Genomic DNA, 23,426 nt, shown 5'->3' with positions numbered 1-23,426 from the left:
AAGATATAAAACTGTCTTTTTTATAATTTTCTTTTTAAATAGATTTATTAATCGTAATAGTGAATAGTTTCGAAGGCAAGCGTGTTAAATATCATTTCTAAGCAATAATTGACGGTCCGTAGTCCTTTGGTCCATACCCTACATTACCCTAAAAAGGCGAAATTCCTATAGTGCTTATAGAATCTTTATTATTATTGCTTTTCGTCCCTAGGACGTTATAGGAATGTATATATTAAATTGTATTTATACTCTAAGCCTATATACAGCCGATAACTTTTGAATTTGGAAATCTTTCTTTTTGGTATTAGTTTTTTATCACTATTAAAATATCGACGTGTAGCACCCATCCCATAGCATAAATTTAAATAATCTAAAGTTTATATTTTTATATCGATTTATATAGAAAAGCTATATAGGTATAATAATTAGAAACTTTATTATGGAAGAAAGTTCTTATAACTATAACTTGGCACTAATCACCTCTAACTTAAATATAATATCACTAGTTTATAAAAACTATTATTTTATTTGAAGTTTCAAAATTGTTACGATTAACGGTTTATGTTATTTCAAAGTCTATATAAGCAGTGCGAAGATTAATTCGAAATATAACGTACCTTTTTGTGATAGAACTAATAAAGTCAAAAAAGTTTTTCTGAAATAATAGTTGAGCTTAAAATTATTATTATATTGCGTAAATATTTATTTACGTGACTTAAAACTATAGTCACCTTAATTTTTGTTCAGTAGGTACTTTAATAGTCTATTATATATTATTAATTTGTATATAACCTAACGTAAGTAGCTGTGAATATTACGGCAACAAACATTTCATACCTACGCAATATTTAATATTATGCAAAAGTGATTAATTTATCAAAACATTACACTGTTTCCTATTTATATTTAAAGTTTAAGTTAAAAAGCTTATAAACTCGTGGAAGATGCCTTTAAATATTAAAATAGCGATTTGTGCCTGTAAACAAGGCTATCTACATCACAGGAAGCTTTAAAATTAGTCCTTATACCTAAAAACGTGAACTTTTTACACGGCGAACGACTAACTCCATAATTGTTTTGCGGCGGCGCTATAGATTTATAAAAGGCCATACACATTTATTAAAAAAGTCCATTTATGCTCAAGCTGCTTCATTCTTTTATCCTTAAAGCCTATTTGCAACCTGCATTAGTTCAATTCAATTAAGGTAGTATTAGCGTTTGATTCCAGCGGAATTGAAAGTGGACCTTAATCCTAACCGCCTAGTCTTAATCCGTTTATTCCCACAGGAAATACAGCCTGGGAAGTGGTTTGTGCTAGGGTTTGGGCTCACCGGGGCGGCGCCACTCGCGGCACAGCACGGCGCACGTGCCGGCCGCCAGCACGAGCAGCGTGCCCATCACCACGCACACGGCCGCCAGCCAGGTGCGCGTGTCGAACTGCTCGGCGCCGCTGAAGAAGTGCTTGTACAACTCTGCGGACCATATATTCTAGTGTTATAGTACATTGTTGCCGAGGGATGGGAAGAAAGGCATTTTCTGACGAGGTACCTAAATGGCAAAAGGTTCGTGTCAGAAAATGCCTGTTTGCACCGAGGGTGTCGGGCGTCCGGCGGCTGGGCGTTGTCGTCGTTGGGATAAAAATTAGGCACTTTGCATTTTCGATTCACGAACGAAATGCGACCATTTGCGAGCATGTTTCAGAAAAAGAGGATAGTAAGTGGATTATATAGGTATAGACCTCTGGCGAGTCTAGCGTCCCACGGCGGTACTAATAAATACTAATAACAAATTACCTCAAATTACATTTAAATCATTATTAAACTGAACAGACTTGCTTTTGTTTTGTTTCGTTCGATTTTAAAACGATACGATAGAAGTGGAAAAATCTACTGTCTTGGGTGAGACTTGAACTCACGACGCGTTAGTTAGATCAAGACAAGTCTGCAACAAGTTTGATAGCACACGTCATAAAGGCCCATATGGTAAATACAAGAGAAATTAACTTTATTTAACCTGAAGAATCTCCCCTTAAAATTAACGGAAATCAAAAATAACACGGTGTATATTTGGTATTTGGTGAGGTATTGGTGCCTCAGATGGCAGAGCAATGGGCTAGCGATTCAGGGTCGTGAGTTCAAGTCTCACCCAAGACAGTATTATTTTCCACTTTTCAATTGATTCTAAGCTTAATAGCATCGTTCGCTGATGTTTCTGCTTGATACAAAATTAATTTTGATACAAAATCAATTTTCAAATACCATTTATTCAAATTTGACTGGTCATTTTTCTTGTATTGTGGGCCGCTAGAGCGTATAATGGCGGTCGGTGACAGCGTCGAGCGTTCATTCCGTGGCCCTCGGGTAACTAACCAAAATGATACCTAATGACAATGCAGTAAGGTTTATGAACGGGCAGGTGACGATGGTACTGACCTGCCTTCGGGTCGGAGTACAGAGTTGTTGGCCCACACGCGGAACCAGTAGGACGTGTTCGTGTAGGTCGGTGTTGATACAGTTTGACTGACTATAGACCTTATGTCACCGCAGTAAGGTTCATGACTGACCTGCCTCCGGGTCGGAGTACAGCGTGGTGGCGAGCACGTCGACGGGGGGCCCGGAGCCCAGCTGGGTGTTGGCCCACACGCGGAACCAGTAGGACGCGTTCGTGTAGGTCGGTGTTGATACAGTTTGACTGACTATAGACCTTATGTCACCGCAGTAAGGTTCATGACTGACCTGCCTCAGGGTCGGAGTACAGCGTGGTGGCGAGCACGTCCACGGGGGGCCCGGAGCCCAGCTGGTTGTTGGCCCACACGCGGAACCAGTAGGACGCGTTCGTGTAGGTCGGTGTTGATACAGTTTGACTGACTATAGACCTTATGTCACCGCAGTAAGGTTCATGACTGACCTGCCTCAGGGTCGGAGTACAGCGTGGTGGCGAGCACGTCGACGGGGGGCCCGGAGCCCAGCTGGTTGTTGGCCCACACGCGGAACCAGTAGGACGCGTTGGTGTCCAGGTGGTACACGTCGATTTGCCGCTGAAATTTTAGGTAGTTTATAAGACAATTATAAAACGATTATACCCAGCTGTAAACAGTTGTTGTGTGATAGCAAAACTCATTAAACGTACTAGCTGAGTAAAGTCAAAGACGAATTTTTCGAATTTGACAGTTACACGAGATGGCGCTATACACTAGTACAGCTCAGTTCATTATGCGCGTAACTCTGATTGACAGAAATTGACGTTTGACAATGCAATGACTACAAAAAATACGGACAGTACAGCGCAGCCATCTGTTTCGGTTGAGAAACTAGGGGGCACGTTTATTTCTTAAACTTTACCTCTCTGCTACAATTAACTCTTTGGTGATAGGTATAGGCAATAATTAATTAACTGCAACTGGGGCCCATTTCTCGAACGGTATTAGACTAATATTATTAGTTAACGAACTGTCAAATCGTATGGGTTGTCATGACAACACACTACTAATATTACACTACTACCGTTCGAGAAATGGGCCGCGAATCTTGCAACGAATTTGCTCCTGTATTTCAGACGAACCGAAGCAATGCAAAGTAGTACGGTACGAGTACTATAAACGCTGTTGCTTATATGATAAGGTATTTAATTATACCCAACAACTTGCAGTCAACTGCAAGTTCGACGCCATGCTGAAAGCCCTGCTAAAGTCGAGTCGCTAGATGTTCACCACTGAGGTCGTACACTAATCAAGTTGAGGCTGACAGGCCTCCACGGCTCGATGAAGTCGATGATGGGGTGCCCACCGGCGCCCGTTACGTTTCATAGGATGCGATCCAGGATGTGGATGGACTGTCACGTTAACTGGACACTGACCGAGTTGGGACTGATGTGGTTGGGGCTGATACGCCGCCACGGCTCCAGGCTGCCGTTGACCGGCGTCGCGGAGCGGTACTGCGCGGTGAAGTCTATGATGGGGTGCCCACCGTCGCCCGCTACGTTTCATAGGATTCGATCCAGGATGTGGATGGACTGTCACGTTGACTGGACACTGACCGAGTTGGGACTGATGTGGTTAGGGCTGATAGGCCGCCACGGCTCCAGGCTGCCGTTGACCGGGGTCGCGGAGCGGTACTGCGCGGTGAAGTCTATGATGGGGTGCCCACCGTCGCCCGCTACGTTCCATAGGATTAGGGCGAGAATTGTGGACGCGTGGACTGTCACGTTGACCAGTGGGGGAGGTTCCGCTGAGGAAGAAATAAGAATAATATAAAGTTTTAATTAATATAAAATATCAAGTCCCATTCGAGATGAGTAAAAAGTCTGAAACACTAAGATAGAGACAGAGCAAGAAATACGATCTAAGAATCAATAAAATGTTCAATGAGTGACGCCCGCGTGGGGCTCACTCAAGCTCTCTTGCCCAAGGCCGCCAATGTCGTATGAAAATTCATTGCCAGCGCATCTAGACAAAGTACCCACAAAGCGTTATTTCGCAGTCTAATATCTCATATTGCTAACGTCCCGCCCCGGCTTCGCACGGGTGCAATGCTGATGTATTATACATATAAACCTTTCTCTTGAATCACTCTATCTATATAAAAAAAATCGCATCATAATCCGTAGCGTAGTTTTAAAGATCTAAGCATACATAGGGACAGACAGACAGCAGGAAGCGACTTTGTTTTATACTATGTAGTGATTATCAACCTGTAGCTATTTACAAAATTGCATGGGGTTTAATAACGAAGATATTTTAAAAGCATGTTATTATGATATTTATGATACTGCGCAAAAATAGTAATTAGCATCATTATAACAGCCGTCCAGGGTTTAATACGTTATGAGAAAATTACTGCAGTAATCGTCGGCAATCGACAAGTGATAAACAACTTCGTGCCGGCGAGTTAATTATTGCAGCGCTCGCCGGAAAATCGTGCACTTCTACAAGAATATGTGCCATTTTCAACCAAAAGGGACTTATTGTCGCTTGTCAGTAAGGCGATATTTCCATATAGATTCAATTAGAAATCAACCTTATCAACAATAAGCGACAATGTGGTACCTTTTGGTTGAAAACGTCACATATAGTCACCCAAAAAAAAACAACGAAATATACAGATAAAACATAAAATACTACCTTGTTTACTTTTATTATCTTTTCATGTACAACCAATTTACTTTAAGATCTTATACATTTTGTGACAGTAATAAAAATTATGCATTTTGCGGCCTTGGTTAGTTTAGCCTTAAGTATTGGTAAATGGATTCTCATAAAAAATAAAGGTGCAAACATGTTTACACGGCCAGCCGGGCTAGCACATGATTGGTGCGAGAGTATCTCGCCGCGACATAGACTACCCGTCCCTCTTTAATTCATACAGTTAGTAAAAGACGGGTAGCCTATCTCGCGGCGAGATACTGTCGCGCCAATCATGTGCTCGGCCTACTGGTGGTAATTTTTATATAGATTCTCGTTTGCTGGTAATGGATAAATCAGTTTTAAAGGCATACTCAAAACAGACAACTATGACAAGTTAATGGCTACGGAAATAAAATAAACAAATAGAAAAAGGTAAACAAACACAGGTACGGCCTGGCAAATATGAAAAGCCTATTTACACAATGTCTCGCGTCACATGTCATTGCGAAACCAGCTTTACATACTTCGCAATAAAGTTCAAGTTTCAAAGTAGTCGGCGAATTAAATTTTATTGATTATGCGTTTGGTTCCGATAGTACCTACGTTAATGTCGTTAGTATGCGGGGGTTAACTACTAACAACAACTTAAGTGACTATCGGTCTTATGTATTTGGAATAAGGTTTAGATTGTCTGATAATGTGAACGAGGCGTGAAGAAACTCATCCCATAAAACGGGTCCTTAATCTCCCAGAACAGCCGAAGGGACAAGGCAGGCCACCTTCTACATGGTGGTCTAACGTGCAAAGAGAGGTCCAGAAGCAGAACATTAACCCACAGACAACCCGAAATAGAATTCTTTGGCGCAAATGTACGGGAAGACCCGACCCCAGATAAACTGGGATAAGGGAAGGACAAAGAAGAAGAAGAAGTCTGATAATGTGAACGATCGTTCATAATGTGTGTTACATGACATTATGCGTTTTTTTATGATGCGATCAGAGGCAAGTCGTAAACAGTGATTTGACAATCTGCATAAACATACTAGTAACGGCGTGCGTTTCATCATCGCTGTATCATTATACATAAATGGCGATTCTTATTATGAATGCATTTTAGCTTTGTGCGTATTACAAACGTCAATGGACAAATGTTTTGAATATATGTTGTGTCACACGTAACTTAAAACTTAAATTTTGTTTGTCTAACCTTCACATGCACAAAACTACAGTGAAAGTCAGTGCCGGCCCGAGTCCTTGATCAGGGTAGAGCGAAATTGGGTTTTGGCGCCCTTCGTTGAAGCTTTTTACCCAAAAGCGAAACGAACCGTATTTTGGGCCCGCGTCGCACTCGCGTCTTTAAATTTTTTTTTCTCATTTGCCATTTTGGCGCCCCCCTTGCCATCCGGCGACTAGAGCGGCCGCTCCACTCGCTCTACCCTAGATCCGGCCCTGCTAAAGGTGTTCTATGTGCAGCGCCAAATAGCGAGGACTATTATAGGGTTAATATATAGGTATGGAGCAAATATGCTGTGAGTTTTTAACAAAAGAGCAACATACAATTACTACGTACGAACTTTTCACTCCTGAAAACTCGCCGCTCTAATACGTCCAACATTCTTTTCCTTTATCAAAACCCTCACTGTTCATGTTTATACCTAAGATGGACGACTTACCAACCTAACCCTTATACCTGAGAACACTGTAACAAGCACAACTGTAAAACAACAACTGACAACTGTAAAAAGCTAGGAGGGAACGGAGTAGCCATTATCATGCGTTCCCCTCTGTCGAAACTCTATGACCAATTGTCATACACATTGTATGGACTGACGTTTATGTGAAATGGCTATTTTTATGTTACGTATACATTTGACGTGACCCTCCCCCGCAAAAATCGGCAGACTGTTTTGTACAGAAATTTACATACAAGGCGTCTCCATTTGGTTATATATTCCAAGGTAAAAAGTAATGAAATAAATAAATGATGTATGAAAAGTGTCCATCAAAAAACAGTAATTAGGCGGCGCCACCATACACCGAAACACTACCAAAAACAACCTACGTAATTTGGTCGGGTTATTTGTTGCCTTATATGGTTCATGTTATACTCATGTCCCAGAGCCTAACTAGCGCCACCGGAGAGATTAGGAACTATTTTTTAAAGCTTAACGCGGTCACTTTTACAACAATTCTGCCATAAGAGATTGCTATCCATTCTATACCATCCATAGCATTTGAGTTAGTATATTGTATTTGTAAAGCCCTCAGAATTTACATAATATATGTTAAACTTCTGGTTAAGATAAACTGCTTCATATTTGTTAAATGAGTTGGGTTTGTGGAATGGACTAGAGTTTCGTGCCTCTTGCTCCGTTTAGTGGCATTTAGGTCAGCCTTAATCGTTTAAGTAGATTACTTTGAAAACTGTTAAGGTTTATAGAGACGGGTAGACGGTAAATTAAATCCCTTTAGTGCACGGTTTGCAAGCTAGTAATAATAGCACGTTTTTAGGGTTCCGTACCCGAAGGGTAACAACGAGACCCGATTACTGAGACTTCGCTGTCTGTCTGTCTGTCTGTCTGCCTATCTGTCCGTCTGTCACCAGGCTGTATTTCAGGAACCGTGATAGCTAAACAATTGAAATTTTCACAGATGATGTATTTCTGTTGCCGCTATAACAACAAATAGTAAAAACATAATAAAATAAATATTTAAGGGGGGTCTCCCATACAACAAACGTGATTTTTTTGCCGTTTTTGCGTAATGGTACGGAACCCTTAGTGCGCGAGTCCGACTCGCACTTGGCCGGTTTTTTTCAGTTAAATGAGACAACTCTGAAATAAGAAATAAACGAGAAACGAATGAGCCGAGCGATGATGATACCATTATGCCCGCCGTACGGATATGATGGTCTTATTTGTCTACATGACAGCGTAATTAAGACAGTGAGACGCAGTGAGACGGATCTCCTTCAATTACGTGGTGCTAAAAAGTGACACTTATTCTATGACGTGGATAAAGCCATCCATAATACCCCTGCTAAATTTCGAAAAATTAAAAACAAACTAACCGTTTTTTTTCTCGGAATTAGATTAGAGGACACAAGCAAGTCTCAATGGGACATAGGGCCGTTTAGGCAATCTGGGTATGTAGGTCATTGGACTGCATGAGCTTTTCATAGCAACCCAGCCTTCGCAGATTCGGAACGGGCAGATGTTTCGGGTCTATTTAGAACGGGTATTTGCAGTTCTAATATTGAAAGAGATCACAGTGATTTCAAATAGAAATAGATTATAAATATAAATATCATGGGACAATCTTACACAAATCGATTGAGTAAGTGTTGTGGGTACTAGACAACGATATAACAGATAGATATACTAGATATTATACTGCAATACATAAAAAACATCCATAACTCAGGAACAAATATCAAATATTTGTATATCAATCGTGCTATCAAAATCGTTGCAGATTTGTCTTGGTCTAACTCTAACTAACCTATCGAAAAAACAGCATGCAATTATCAAAAGACAAAAAAAAAACTTACGATTACTCAAGCTCTACCATTTCATAATACCATTATCATCTACGGGAGGAGTACATAACGTATGATTTCCGTCATGAGTAGTTAGGCTTACTTGTATACAGATTTCGATCTTTTCCTTATCATCGTTATTTTCTTTTCCTTATTTCCTTACCTTCATTTGTTATCGAGTAAAATCGTTTAACAAAGAGGAAAATTACGGGTCATTCAACTGCATGGCAATTTGTCAACTCAACAACATTTCTAAATGTAAGGAATTAAGCGTCAGACGTTGCATAAAGTTTGTAATAGATGTTGGAACAAAATGTGAATTTTTGAATGCAGTTTCCTCGCGAAAGTAGTCCCGAGACATAACGCTGTTTATACAGCACAGAAACCTTTCTACGCTATAAAATTTATGAAATAACTGCAGTAGGAAGTTTGACGACCAAGTAAATACGAGGACTGTTAATGTCAATTAGCTCCATGCATGAATTTATTTTTATTTTTGGATTCATAATTTATATCGTTGGAACTTTGGAAATGATAAAAACACTTTTGTAAACCTTAACATTATTTTATAAAAAAATATTTAAAATGTTGAATAGTGATGGGCAGCGGTAACATTCCCGCTACCAGTAAGTTTCCATTTGGGAATGTTACTAGTAAGTTACCAATGTTACCAGTAACATTCCCAAAAGCCGGTAACATACGAAACTGACGATAGTGATGACTTATATGAGATAAAATAAGGTTCAAAACTTATTTTTTTAGTACAACATACTCAAAAATATGTCCCATAGTTCTTAATTCGCTGACATAAGAGCTATGGGATCAATTTTATAAATTTGGTATACAGATAGTGAGTACCGGGGAAGGACATAGGATACTTTTTTATCCCAGAACTCACCCCTTAAGGGGATGGAAAGGGGAGTTGACATTTGTATGGGGAATCAATAACCGCTGAACCGATTTAGATGAAGTTTGGTATGGAGATAATTTGAGTCCTGGGGAAGGACATAGGATAGATATTCGCGGGCTTGGTTTCCGCAACTCGACGTCTTACTATTGCGCCTATTTTGCGTGAGGGACATAGGATAGGTTTTACCCTAGAAATCAACCCTAAAGGGGGTGAAAAGGGGAGTGGAAATTTGTATATAAAACCGATAAAACCGATTTAGATGAAATTTGATATGGAGAAGTCTTAATTGTTGGGGAGGGTGTAGTGTAGAGTAGTTTTATTCCCGAAGTCATCCTGTTCTCTTCTCCACTCTTCTAACACTCACTCAAAGTGCCGCTGGTAATGTATGATGGAGGCAGCTCAAGACCTGGAACACCTGGAGTGCTCCTGGGTGCAACGGGTTAGGGGTAACAATCGCTCAACGTGCTGCTGGTAGTATACGATGGATAAAGCTCAAGACAATGTGGAGTGCTACTGGGAGCAAAGTGTCAGGGGTAACACTCGCTCAACGTGACGCTGGTTGTATATGATGAGGAAAGCTCGAGACCTGGAACACCTGGAGTGCTGCTGGGTGCAACGGATCAGGGGTAACACTCGCTCAACGTACCGCTGGTAGTGTATTGAGGAAAGCTCAAGACCTGGAACACCTGGAGTGCTGCTGGGTGCAACGGATCAGGGGTAACACTCGCTCAACGTACCGCTGGTAGTGTATTATGGGAAAAGCTCATGATCTGGAACACCTGGAGTGCTGCTGGGTACAAAAGGTCAGGGGTAACACTCGCTCAACGTGTCGTTGGTAGTGTATGATGGAGATAGCTCAAGACTTGGAACACCTGGAGTGCTGCTGGATGTACCTGATGAGGGTAAAACTCCTTTAATCTGAAGTTGGTAGAGTATGCTGTAGGCAGGTTAAGTTCTCCAAGACCTGGAACACCTGGAGGTCTGCCAGATGAAGCAGGCGTCTGACCAGAGCTACCACACGCTTAACGTGCAGTAGATACTGTTTGCTGTAATCAGGTTGAATTTTCCAAGACGTAGAACACCTGGAGGTGACTTCCCATGGGTCACTGATCTCCCACCAGGGGGCTACCACAAGCTGAATGTTCAGCGGGTAAAATTTAGGTAGTAAAAAGGGGTGGAAGTTTGTATGGGGAAAATCTAGCTGATTGTTTAAAAATAAGCTACCCAAATTACTAATTCCACGCAGACGAAGTCGCGGGCAAAAGCTAGTATTTTATATGAAACTGTGATCATTATTTATTATCCCTTAGTCTACTATTACTACTCTAATTTCAAATTTGATTAATTAATATAAAATCGAAATTCCAACAACTCAAAAATGACGTTTGCCGCTTGAAACGTTCTACAAAACTAGCTTTTGCCCGCGGCTTCGCTCGCGTGATTTAAAAATCTATGTCGTTTTGTCTAATGTACAGGGTGCGGGGGAGGCAGGGGAAGGAGAAAATATGGTTTTATAACGACTTACAAAAGATGGTTTATACGGTATATGGTTCGTAGGTAGAATACATATATACTGTATGTACTTACGATGTTTTGCATTTTACTTAGAATGGAAACCTAAATTTATAAGAAGCAAATAGACAACCACCTTCTTGTAGCACCTTGAACGTACTCATTACGGATGCAGGAAGTTTCCCAATTTGGCACAAATACGAGTACTTTCAAGAGTTTTCATGAGCACATTATTCAATTTCAAAATCTATGCGATTTTCGTAATTAACGTCCCAAAAAACCATAAAAACGACACCCATTTTGATATGTAGACATTTCAACCCCATTGCACCCCAACAGGGCAGATGGTATTTCACGTCCGTCACGTTGGATTTTAAAATCGTTCTTGTTTTCCTAATTAGCAACAATAGCAACCCGATAAACCTTAGAAACAATACCCATGTTGATTTTCAGACTTTGTCACCACATTTCCCCCTATTAGGGGGGAATTTGCAAAAAACCTGTAACACGTGTTTATTCATTTATCGTTAGGAATACTCCTGTGAAGTTTCGAATATAATAGTCTCTAATCTTGTTTCCCCATACAAACTTTGAACCCCCATTTAACCCCCTTGGGGGGTAAATTTTGAAAAAATCATTTCTTAGTGCACCCCTAGACCTTATAAGAAACCTACGTGCCAAATTTGGAATCTCTAGAACCAGCGGTTTGGGTTGTGTGTTGATATGTCAGTCAGGCAGTCAGTCAATCAGTCAGTCAGTTTTTTCTTTTATATATTTAGATGTTCATTGGTTTATTCTAATAATTAAACTGATTTATACACATATTTTCTTTTACTTATTTTAATCATTATTTCCAGATAGTAATGTTCCCAGTAACTTTGGATAAATAACCTGGTAATATTGGGAATGTTACCGGTAACATTGGGAATTTACTCTCTCAGAGATGCCTTGACTGTTTTATGACTGTAAATAATAGCATTATTATTTTCTTAAGTATTTAACACGAAAGAAGCATATACAATTCTAATAATTTTTTCAAAGTTACTCAATGTTACCGATCTGGGTAATGTTACTGGTAGCATTACCGGGAATATTCCCACTTTTGAGTAAGTTACTGGTAACGACCCATCACTAATGTTGAAAAATTTTAGCGGTTGAAACGCTCATAATTTTTGGCGCGAATTCGACAGAGCGTGATGACGTCACACGTTGGGCGGTCCAACTGACGTTTGCTACTAATGACACTAATCTGTCGAACGCGTGACGTCACGTGGCGTTTCGAGCGTTTCGCTCACTAGCTTTTCGCGGGCAAATTTTTGTACTTTTTATTTATAATTTTAAGTAATTAAATGGTAATTTAAAAACGGAAATGCATTTCTAACATGATATAACGGTAACAAACATCCGAATAAAACATATTTCATTCAAATATAAACTTCATGCATGAGGCTAATTGTTGAGTTCGACACAAAAGTATTACCAGTTACGTGTTTTTTAAATCGAAAACACTGTAGTTTGTGTCCATACATTCCGTATTTTATTAAAAATTAGATCATAAGTACAGTCATGAGAAGGTACCATTATCGTACAGTACAGACCATCGCATTTAATAAGTACTTATATTACCTATGGATGTGACGTGATGACTAGGTATGATAGATATGTAACCAACGTATAAGAAATCAAGACAAAATTCCATCTTCGTACATTTAGAAAGTGACGTAAAAATTGGACGTAAATATTACACGTCCCTACTTGTCCAAGGTAGGTAATCCGTTAGCTATGTATATTTCGTCTGTCCGTCTAGCTGCATCGACTTAACAGCTATAAAGTGTAGCATCAGTGGCACCACAAACGTCATATTTTCAAAGGAATTATTGTGATGATTCCACATTGCAGCATTGAAGACTCTATAAGCTTGTAGCAAATATCATTAAGATGGTTTTCGTTGGAAATTTTACTTTAAAGGTCCATTATATAAATTAACTCATATACGAGTCCAAGCGCTGTCGATTCGACACGGTATAAAGTTATTAATGTATCAATTTATCGACGTTCGAGCACTCGTAAACCATGTCTCGGCGGGCGATATATCACCGATGGTAGCTGCCGTGTCTGTGAAACTGCTAATGTAACATGTATAAGCTGCGGACTCAAGGGACATGCGGAGTGCTAAACTAGGTAAGTTTTAATCAGTGGTGTTGAGTTGGTGTTTCTGGTGTTAAGATGACGAGAGGTGCGAAGTTACGATTAATGAATAAAATTCTCGCTGAATGTATGCAAAATAGTTTCTGTTTCGGCATAAAAACCATGTTTCGGTCGAAGGTTCGGTTTCGAACAAAACAGCACCGAACTTTTCCGACATTTTTTTAAAATAAATATTATAGGACATTAATGATAAGTGAATTCTATTTAGTCTTTGTTAGTTAAGGGGCCCACTGACTATCAGTCCGCCGAACGATATCGGCCTGTCAGTTGTTCGGAACTGTCAAATTATTCTTCTAACTGATAGGCCGATATCGTCCGGCGGACTGATAGTCAGTGGGCCCCTTTAGAATAGGTGAGATCCGACACGCACTTGGCCGGTTTTTTTGATACCTCTATTAAGCGCCACTTGCACCATCCCACTAACCCGAGGTTAAGCGATTAAACCGTTAACCCAGTGTCAAATTGTACTGGTAACCATGGTAACTCCTGGTTTGACCGGTTAACCCCGGGTTAGTGGGATGGTGCAAGTGGCGCTTAATATGTCAAGGGCCACTTGCACCATTTATTTATTTTTTGTAGGAGGGGAAAATGCGTTCCGCATACCACCCGGGTGCGAGGGGTGACCCACGTGAGGCCCACGGTCATCATCATCATTCTCTTGGCGCATTCCCTATTTGGGGTCGGCCCTCCTGATACTTGATCGCCACTTGTTGCGATCTTTAGTCATTGCTGGCGTTAGGCCTAGCTCCGTCATGTCCTTGGAGATGGTTCTAGTCCAGTTGGTTGGCGGCAAGCCTCTGCCTCTCTTGCCCTCGTCTATAGCCATAACTAGTCTCGTCATGTGGTGTTCGTCTCTGCGCATTACATGGCCATACCAGCGTAATCGGCCCTCCTGCATCTTATGATGTATCTCTGCAACTTTAAAAGTGCCTCGGATATACTCATTCCGAATTCTGTCTGATCGAGTAACACCTCCAGACCAGCGCAGCATTTTCATTTCAGTGACATGTACTTTCTGTTCGTCACACTTTCTCATTCCCCAACATTCGGATCCGTAAAGTAAAGCTGGTCTTACTGCTCGTTTGTACACGGTACCCTTGGTTTTAATTGGCATTCTTGCGTCACAGAGAACTCCAGTAAGAGATCTCCACTTGAGCCATCCTGTTTTTATTCTGCTTTCAATATCACTTACGGTATCGGCTTTAGTATTAACAACGGACCCTAAGTACTTGAATTTCTCAACCTTATTCAAAGGATTTCCATCGATTGTGGGTCGTAATGAGGCCCACGGTATACCCATTAAAATCCCCCCCCCCCCTCCCATATTCCGCCTCACCGCCCTATTGGTGTGGTTACACGATAGGCGCGCCAGATGGTTCGATGCGCCTTCCTCCTCGGCCTCCGTTCTGCACTGTCCCCCCCCCCCCCTAACGCGGACCTCCCCGAGCCCGCCACAAGGAAGCCACGGGCGCCAGAAAATTCCCCGACGCCCGGCGACTGATCAGGTCTATGGTTCTGCCGCAAAACCACAACTCGGCTGCAGAGGACGGGGAGAACGGCACGCCGTAACACCGACACTCCTCTTCCTCTGCAGTCCCACGTGCGTGGTGCGTGCGTCCCACTAACTCTTAAACCATGTGAATAAACGTGGTTTAAGAGTTAGTGGCAAGTTTTAACGATACTTTAGTGAGATTTTTAAAACTAGAAGTTTGCGATAACAGAAGTTTAAACGTAGGTATGGGACAATTTCCACACCACTGAAACAAAAAAAAATATATCAAATGAATTAGATGTAATATACCTACGAAAGAAAAAGTGACCAAGACCAGTGGTGGCAGAGACCGGAAGACAAACATAAAATATTTAAAAAAAATATTTGATTTGTTCCCTACTTGTACAAAAATATCAGTTTTTTGCCCAATATAGCGACTGCTTGTTTTAGTTACATTTATATGGAATCCAGCATTTATCATTTAGACACTTCGTTGGGTCCTTGAATTTTAAATTTGCAGTCGAAAACGACTATCATTATCTTCATAGCTAAAATGGAGGAATCCTCAACTTTTAAGATGAGCCCGTATTTCTAAAACGAGCAGTCGGATTAAGAAAGACAAACTTAACGACCACAATTGGGCCGAGGGAAGATTTAGCTTAGCTTTATTCCAAAATTTCATTAAAACATATAATTGAACTTGGGATATCTACTTTACAATAGGGCTTTAACAGCGTGGGGAAGCGGACGAATGAAATGTAAATTTGGGTTTTAAATTAAATTATTCGATATCAAATTTCGTTGCAACAACTCACAATAAAGGTTCTTACAGATATTTGTAGTTGGGGAAAAATCCTTAAGGGGCCCACTGTCATCAGACCGCCGGACGATATCGGCCTGTCAGTTAAAACAAAAATTGGACAGTTCCGAACAGGCCAATATTGTCTGGCGAACTGATAGTCAGTGGGCCCCGTTAAGGTAGATAAGTAACATCGCCTTCCTCCGCCAAACCTTATTACAAAAGACATAAGGTCCACCGATGGACAGTTAAAGTGTTGCTGTTTGTACACACTTATGCAGGTTGCAATAAGGTTGAAAATAATAATAGTATTGATACTTGATGCTAAATATACATCAAAAACGTACACGAGGAAAACTCATTCAATACGCACCATGTCATTAATAAATAGAGCCGGTGTGGTGATCTACATTGGCCCAGGTGCCCCAAGATTGACAAGCAGCGGGGGCCAAGAGCGAAGCGGGGGAATAATCGTGCGGTAATAGCAGTTATTATGTGACCTTGGCAGCGAAACTGTAGTTTACTGCGTGTGGCAACTGTAACGATTTGGTGGATAATACGAACTGGGAATGGGAATTTGATTAATTCGCTGAATATGTTCACGATAAGAAATCAAGCTAGTTTCGAAATATGAAACTGAAATTAACATAAAATTGACAAACAGCAAGATACTCAAATGTGCCACGGTGGTTGGCTAATTGTGTGTGTCTAAAAGACTGTTTGAAAAGATTTGAAACCGACGGATAGACGAACTAAATAGAATCTAATGTGGAGGAGGTATGTATGAAAGTCCGCTAGACCTAACAAGCGATCCAATATTAGATGAGCTATTTATTCGTCCGTCTATAACTCAAACGGGGCCATTAATTGTCTCTGAGACTGTGACCTCAGATCCAAACTTGCTTCTGATACAGCCAACCAATTTAAAGTCTGGGACAATGTATATAATTTCTTTCATTGTGACCGATATGAGATCATACACAGCTTTCATATTAATTCTGACTGACAAGGTAAGAAGGTAGGAAGTGTTTTGGACATCAAACTTGTTACAAATGTTACAATGCAATAAAATACAAAACTTTATTGTACACCTCAATAGACAAAACATTACAACGAATTGGTACAGTACCTCAAGAAGAGGTAAAAATAAGTTAACCTGTGTTTTTATACCATAGATAACATCAAAACTCAATTAGCCAATTTACTATCAAAACAACCTGTTTTTGTACCATTTTTACCTAAAATACAGATAGAGTGGACAAAGTGGGACAATCGAGCTGTAGTATCTTATCTTGGATAAAAAATTAGTTTAGGTATTAAGGACTCACGAAACAGGTAAAGCTAAGGCTAGTCTTAACTCATACAAATCAATTTTTATCAAGCAGAAACGTGTGCAAGCGATTTTTTTAATTTTCCCTTTAATATAAAAATAAAAACCGGCCAAGTGCGAGTCGGACTCGTGCACGAAGGGTTCCGTACCATTACGCAAAAAACGGCAATAAAAATCACGTTTGTTGTATGTGAGCCCCACTTAAATATTTATTTTATTCTGCTTTTAGTATTTGTTATTGTAGCGGCAACAGAACTACATCATCTGTGAAATTTTCAACGGTCTAGCTATCACGGTTCATGAGATACAGGCTGGTGACAGACGGACAGGCGGACGGACGGACAGCGAAGTCTTAGTAATAGGGTCCCGTTTTTACCCTTTGGGTACGGAATCCTAATTAAATTATCTACTTTCAGTGCTCGATTCTAGTTCGAAATTACAGATTTGCGAGGAAAAAACACGAGCATCTTTACCTAAATCTTAAGCTTTCCGTAGTCTTGAAAGATATCAACCGTTGAATTCTAACGAAAACTTGAAAGAAATCAGATTCTACCTAACTACTTTGAAATTCACGTCTCGTCGTATTCACGTCTGTATAATGAGCAGGTTATTTACCGGACTTGTACCCGGGTTGCGATAGAGTGTGGTGAACACCCGATCAGAATTTGTGTTTGAGATGATTTGAGATTTATTAACAAGCTATTGGAGTCTGAAGGAGTTCAACACTTATTAGGTGTTTACTCAGTTTTCACGGTTAATGTGTATCTTATGATTCTTATGTAGCTAAAGGTGCGCTGCAGTGTCTCTCTCTCTTTCTCTCTCTCTCCCGACCGATTTCGGCCACAGCGACTGCAAATTATGTCTAAGAGCGGGAACTGAGCTGGTCCGCCCGCTCGTGCGCCCTCATGTGACTGCAGTATCCAATTTTCGTCTGCAGTGCTCGTCCACACCGAGGGCATGTCAGGACTCCGTCAGCGTAGTGATAGGTTAAGGCCGTAGGTGGTCGGGCCTTTAGAGCATCTCGCTTACTGTCAAGGTCTACCCTCCTACGCTCTTCGAAATCATCAACCTGCGATTGCACCAACCGTCTCCACTCTGGACGCTTGCAGTGTATTAAGTATTTAAAACAATATGTAATAACTAAAATGCAGTTTTCAAGAAAATGCAATAGGTATCTATGTCACCAAATTCCAACACGGCTATTTGTATACATATATGTATAATTGTCTATTTGAATGTTAGACAGCTGAAGATGTTGAAGACTACATATTTGAGTATTTTATTGGCGTTCTAAATAAGGCTATCATTTAAAAATGGGTTCACTTATTTACTGACATTACTGTATGTCACATAATATGATTCGGCATTTCGCAATATATGCGAAGCTCTCTCAAGTAAAATGATGTCATTGAACATCAAATAAAGCTCCGATGGAACCTCATTTTCGTTTTTTGCAAGTCTGTGAACGCTAAGCTGCCTTCGACATATTTACTTATCCTTTATCCTTGATATGACATCAACTGAATAAATATAAATTTCCATATATTTGCGCAGGCCGTTTTTTCTCCCTACTATATGAAAGATATATTGTTCAGTTACGCAATAGATCGTTAGTTGACAGTCAACATTTTTAAAGAAATCTTTCATTAATTTGGGAAATAATGTAGATTGTTGTGACTAAATGATCAATCAAATGAACCGCCGAATCAATAGTGGAATTCTGTTCACATCTAATGCAAAAGCTATAAGAGTCTCAGGCAAGCTCGGTTCTCTCGGCAAAGTTTCATTACAATCCAACACGTAGTTTTAAAATGAGAGCGGAACTACGTTAGTATGGGAAGGTGCAATTCGGCCGAGCTTGCCGGGGACTCCCAAAATAAACATCAGGTAAAATCCAAATCGAAAGCGAACACAGAAGACAATGCGAGTTTGAACTTTGACTCGCACAAAATAGCTGGCGTTGTCAATTGTATGGTTAGAGTAATACAGTGTATTTGGAACAATTACATTAAACTTTGGATGTAATTGGGACTCGGACTACATTTCTGCATCTGTCCAGAATTGGGTAGTCAGAAGCAAGTGGCTAAGAGAGCGAGCTGACATAACGCTATCTTGATGGACTTCAAAAAACCTTGCCACTCTTGCCAGTAAAAAATTAGCTGAAAAATCGCAACAACGAAGGACGTAATAGTCTTAAACTAGTGCTGAGTCACTGATTTTCAGTAATGCGTCGCATTTATTATGTGCCGGCTCTCACGCCGGCCCTCATTAAGTAAAATTATATGTGTCATAAACGAAAATAAAAACCCATTCCGAATAGCCAGACGCATATACATATTACTCGGCCAACGAATGTGGCACGCTAGCTGTCGCTGGCATCGACATGAAAGGCTTTCAGACCAGAATGGCGCATAAAAGGCTTTAGTACATTTCGATGCTAGTGCGGAAAGTATGTCATTACTTCACGAGTACCGAGACATCTCTACTTCACGAGTAGACTCGGGACGAGTGAAGAATGACATTTCCGCACGTGTATCGAACGACGTTTTTTAATACAGTTGTGAAAAAATAATAAAAACAACAAGTAAGAAATAAAAACTTTGGAAACTTAAAACGCCTCTTAGTAGGTAGTAAAAGTAAGAAAAAACGCCTTTTCTTTGACAGGCGTTTCGGCAGCTATTCCGTTCCATTCAGACAACTTATAAAACACACACGTACACATGTTATGCAAGCCATATCTAGTTTGTATAGAATGCTTTTTTACTTCCTTCTTTTTTTTGTGTTTCCACTTAGTTATTGCATGTTAATTGTACTTTTGTGGACATCTGTTATTGGCTATGTTTTCTGTTCACTATGATTTGTATTAATTTTTGTATTGCTGTTGATGCCCCAAATAAATAAAATAAAAATAAATAAATAAAGAACGGTTTATCAATATTCAATATTAAAACATAAACGTTTTATATAATGATGATGAGGTAAGTAATTAAATTATAAAATATGTATATTTTTCGTATTCTTACATTAACAGTAGGTTATTATGTTGATTACGACGTTTAAAGGAAACTAATATTAACACTCATCAATAAGTAGTCATGAATTGGAACAAATATATAAATTTAAAAAAATTGGAAAAGTAAAAAGCACTAGTTCGCGAAAACCAACTTTCCGCACGCTAAACAGCTACGTAAAGTAGCACATTTTGAGCAACTGTATTAAAAAAATATGAAAGCTGTAGCAGCAAATGTTTAAGAGGCCGGTGTCGATTTTAGTCGCAAAAATGTAAAATTGATAGATTTAGTCGGTGAAATTGTACACCTTTTGTTACCTAATTGAAATAACAAGTATTGGTTTCTATTAGCACGTCTTCTTATCTTACCTTTTATCAGATCAATTTTTTTAAAACAGACACTTTTTTTCAGAAATTACTTCAAAACAAGTGACAATTTCTCTGAAAATCGACTTAATTTCAACATTATTTTGATACTTAAACAATCTACAACATTTGCTGAAACTATTCTTATACATCAATTTGTATAATTTAGCACCATAAATTTTTGATGAATTTTTAAAAACTACCCCTTCTTTTCATATATTACCGGTGACGCACGCTCGCGACCTCATTATTAAAAGGCAAGATGAGAAGACGTGCTAATAGAAACCAATACTTATTATTTAGATATTACGTAACAAAACGTGTATAATTTCAACGACTAAATCTATCAATTTTAAATTTTTGCTCCAAAATCGACTACGGCCTCTTAAATCGATTAGTATTAGTACCTAGTAATTCATCAGAAACCAAAGCGAGAACCAACCTACTAAGGCTTCTACACCCAATAGGTACACAAACAACGGACCATTAGGAAATCCAATTTATAAACTGTCACAAGGTGAAAAGAAAATTTAACTTAAGAGCTACGCAACTGGATCCAGCTGTCTCAAATATTGATCTAAGGCTGACTTGGTCGTATTTCCTCAAATATTCGTGTTACAGATTTCATAATTTCATTCTTTACTCAAACGTTAACTGGAAGAGATCCCTCTTAGGGATAAGTGCGCCTTTGTACTTAGCTTTTCCTAATTTTGTGTTACTTTTAATATGTGTTTTTGTACAATAAAAAGTCTACTATTACTTTATGAGTAGGAAAATAAATAAGAACTAATTTTTACGAGGGGTTGATCAGCGATTGTTCCAAGGCTTACACTGACTGTATTGAGTTGTATAGTTTATGAGTTGAGAGGTTTATTTTTCCTGCGTCTTCATACTTACAGTTCGGCCACGACATTGCGCGACCGGCGGCGGCGGTGGCGGCAACCATAGGTTGGAGCGAGACATAGCGATCTGACCTTGCGTTCCCACCCATGGTTGCCGCCGCCGCCGGTCGCAATGTCGTGGCCGAGCCGTTAGCGTCGGACGAAGCTAACTCTTCATGGCATTTGCGGTGACAGTGTGGCAATGTCATCATTAATGTCACATTTCTATAACAGTATGTCATTTATAATGACACTCCTTCACTTTATCCTGTTCAAGTTGGTGCAAAGTTAGCTTAGACGGACTTAAGGGGCTCACTGATTATCAGTCCGCCGGACGATAAAAGCCTGCCAGTTAGAACAAAAATTTGACAGTTCCGAACAACTGACAGGCCGATATCGTCCGCGGACTGGTAATCAGCGGGCCCCTTTAAATCGCCTCGCCACTCGTCACGTATGTAAATGCGGCACTACAGAATGGAAAGAGAGGATAAGGCCACATTTTAGTTCACTGGTTGAGAAAAATATAACCGATTCACCATTTTATTTTTATCGCTTCTTATGTGCCGCAATACGGCTCAGTGAAGTGCCAACCTGAATGGGTTAAGTTTTCAACGTTCAAACTTCCAATAGCTGAATAGGAAAAATCAGAATACAAAATGCAGTCAGCCCAGTATGTATAGAAGAAAATATTTGTAGTTATAGAGGCAGAAAAAAAAGACAGAAGATGGAATCTTGACGTGACTATCAGCATTACCGACGGCATAAAGTGACCATTCTCGTAATGAATTAGACCTTATCTCAATGCAATACGGTGCAATACCACATCGACATCGTGTAGAGTAGTCGTTTAGTGGCAGTAATTGGTGGTAGCCCGGTTGATAAATGAACGTAAGTACTTACAAAGTAAAGGGGTCACCGCGACCGTAATGCAAGGGACGCGGCAGGGATTTATTAAAGTTGACCTATTTCAACGCACAATCATTTTGAGTGATGATAGTTTTTTTTCCCAGTAGTTACCACTGGTAAAAGGTGGGATCTTTTTCCCAGTAGTTACCACTGGTAAAAGGTGGGATCTTTTTCCCAGTAGTTACCACTGGTAAAAGGTGGGATTTTTTTCCCAGTAGTTACTACTGGTAAAAGGTGGGATCTTTTTCCCAGTAGTTACCACTGGTAAAAGGTGGGATTTTTTTCTCAGCAGTTACCACCAAAATGTTGTTAGAGTTCAATAGTTTCAATACTAATAAAAACAGTAGAAATAGTAGCAGTGGTAAAAGGTGGGAAGAAAAATTGCAGTAGTTACCACTGGTAACAACTTGGTGGTAACTATTGGGAATAACCCATATACTTGTATGTTGCAGATTACACGGCGATGAGTTGAGATTTGTAATAGGCATGCAATTATTTATTTTATTTATGGACCTGATTATTCTAATTTTTACTGATAGTTTCTTATCTCTGGTCCACAATTATTACTTTTATAATGCGTACACTCCACTCGAGAAAGCAATAATAATAAAATGGAAAATACACCAGAGTCAACGGGTTGCGGCTCCGCAGAAGTTTAATATACCACTTTATCGCTTGAAGCGCTGAATAAAATGTCAAATCTTTGCAATATGAACGGGTGAAAAGCGCCACTTGGAATGGAGAGGCAGTTTGGCTATTCAAATTTGAATGTTAAAGAGGCCTTTGTACTAAAAACCTGTTAACTGCAGACTTTTGATTAATATTTAATGTGTTCGTAAATAAAGACTTTCTATTGGCAAACATAAGTATTAAAGCTTGTTCGAAAGTCTCTGCCACATTAGAGAAAGACATAATAATTACTTTTATTTTCGGATATGTAATTTAAATTTAACCGAGTACACTGGATGGAGTTAAGCAGTTATGCATATAATTAATACAATATTCATTATTAAAATTTAGATGGTCTCGAGCTTAATAAGCTGCATGGCTATTTACATTATATTTACTTTTAAAAAACCGGACAAGTGCGAGTCGGACTCGCCCACCGATGGTTCCGTCCTTTTTAGTATTTGTTGTTATAGCGGCAACAGAAATACATAATCTGTGAAAATTTTAACTGTCTACCTGTCACGGCATTCACGGTTCATGAGATACAGCCTGGTGACAGACAGACGGACAGTGGAGTCTTTGTCATTAGGGTCCCGTCTTCTTCTTCTTCTTCAGATTCTGACATTTTGGCTCATTTTCACGGAGTGACTTTCGTGCTGCTGGTTTCAATCGTTGTCTACCTA

At 39.8% G+C, this 23,426-nt stretch overlaps 1 protein-coding gene across 1 annotated transcript in view; it reads right to left on the bottom strand.

Annotated features, from left to right (window-relative positions):
• The window catches only part of LOC134746328 (cell adhesion molecule DSCAML1), a 58,808-nt gene that overhangs the window by 3,047 nt on the left and 32,335 nt on the right, over positions 1–23,426 (bottom strand). Inside the window, exons 4-6 of the mRNA XM_063680724.1 lie at positions 4,036–4,226; positions 2,908–3,037; positions 1,332–1,472 (exon numbers count right to left, since the gene is read on the bottom strand). Coding sequence (XP_063536794.1) covers positions 1,332–1,472; positions 2,908–3,037; positions 4,036–4,226 — 462 coding nt within the window. The remainder of the gene's footprint in view (positions 1–1,331; positions 1,473–2,907; positions 3,038–4,035; positions 4,227–23,426) is intronic.

This window comes from Cydia strobilella, chromosome 12 (genome assembly GCF_947568885.1).
Source record: "Cydia strobilella chromosome 12, ilCydStro3.1, whole genome shotgun sequence".
Taxonomy (NCBI): Eukaryota; Metazoa; Arthropoda; class Insecta; order Lepidoptera; family Tortricidae; genus Cydia; species Cydia strobilella.
This window is presented reverse-complemented; position numbering and strand designations above follow the sequence as displayed.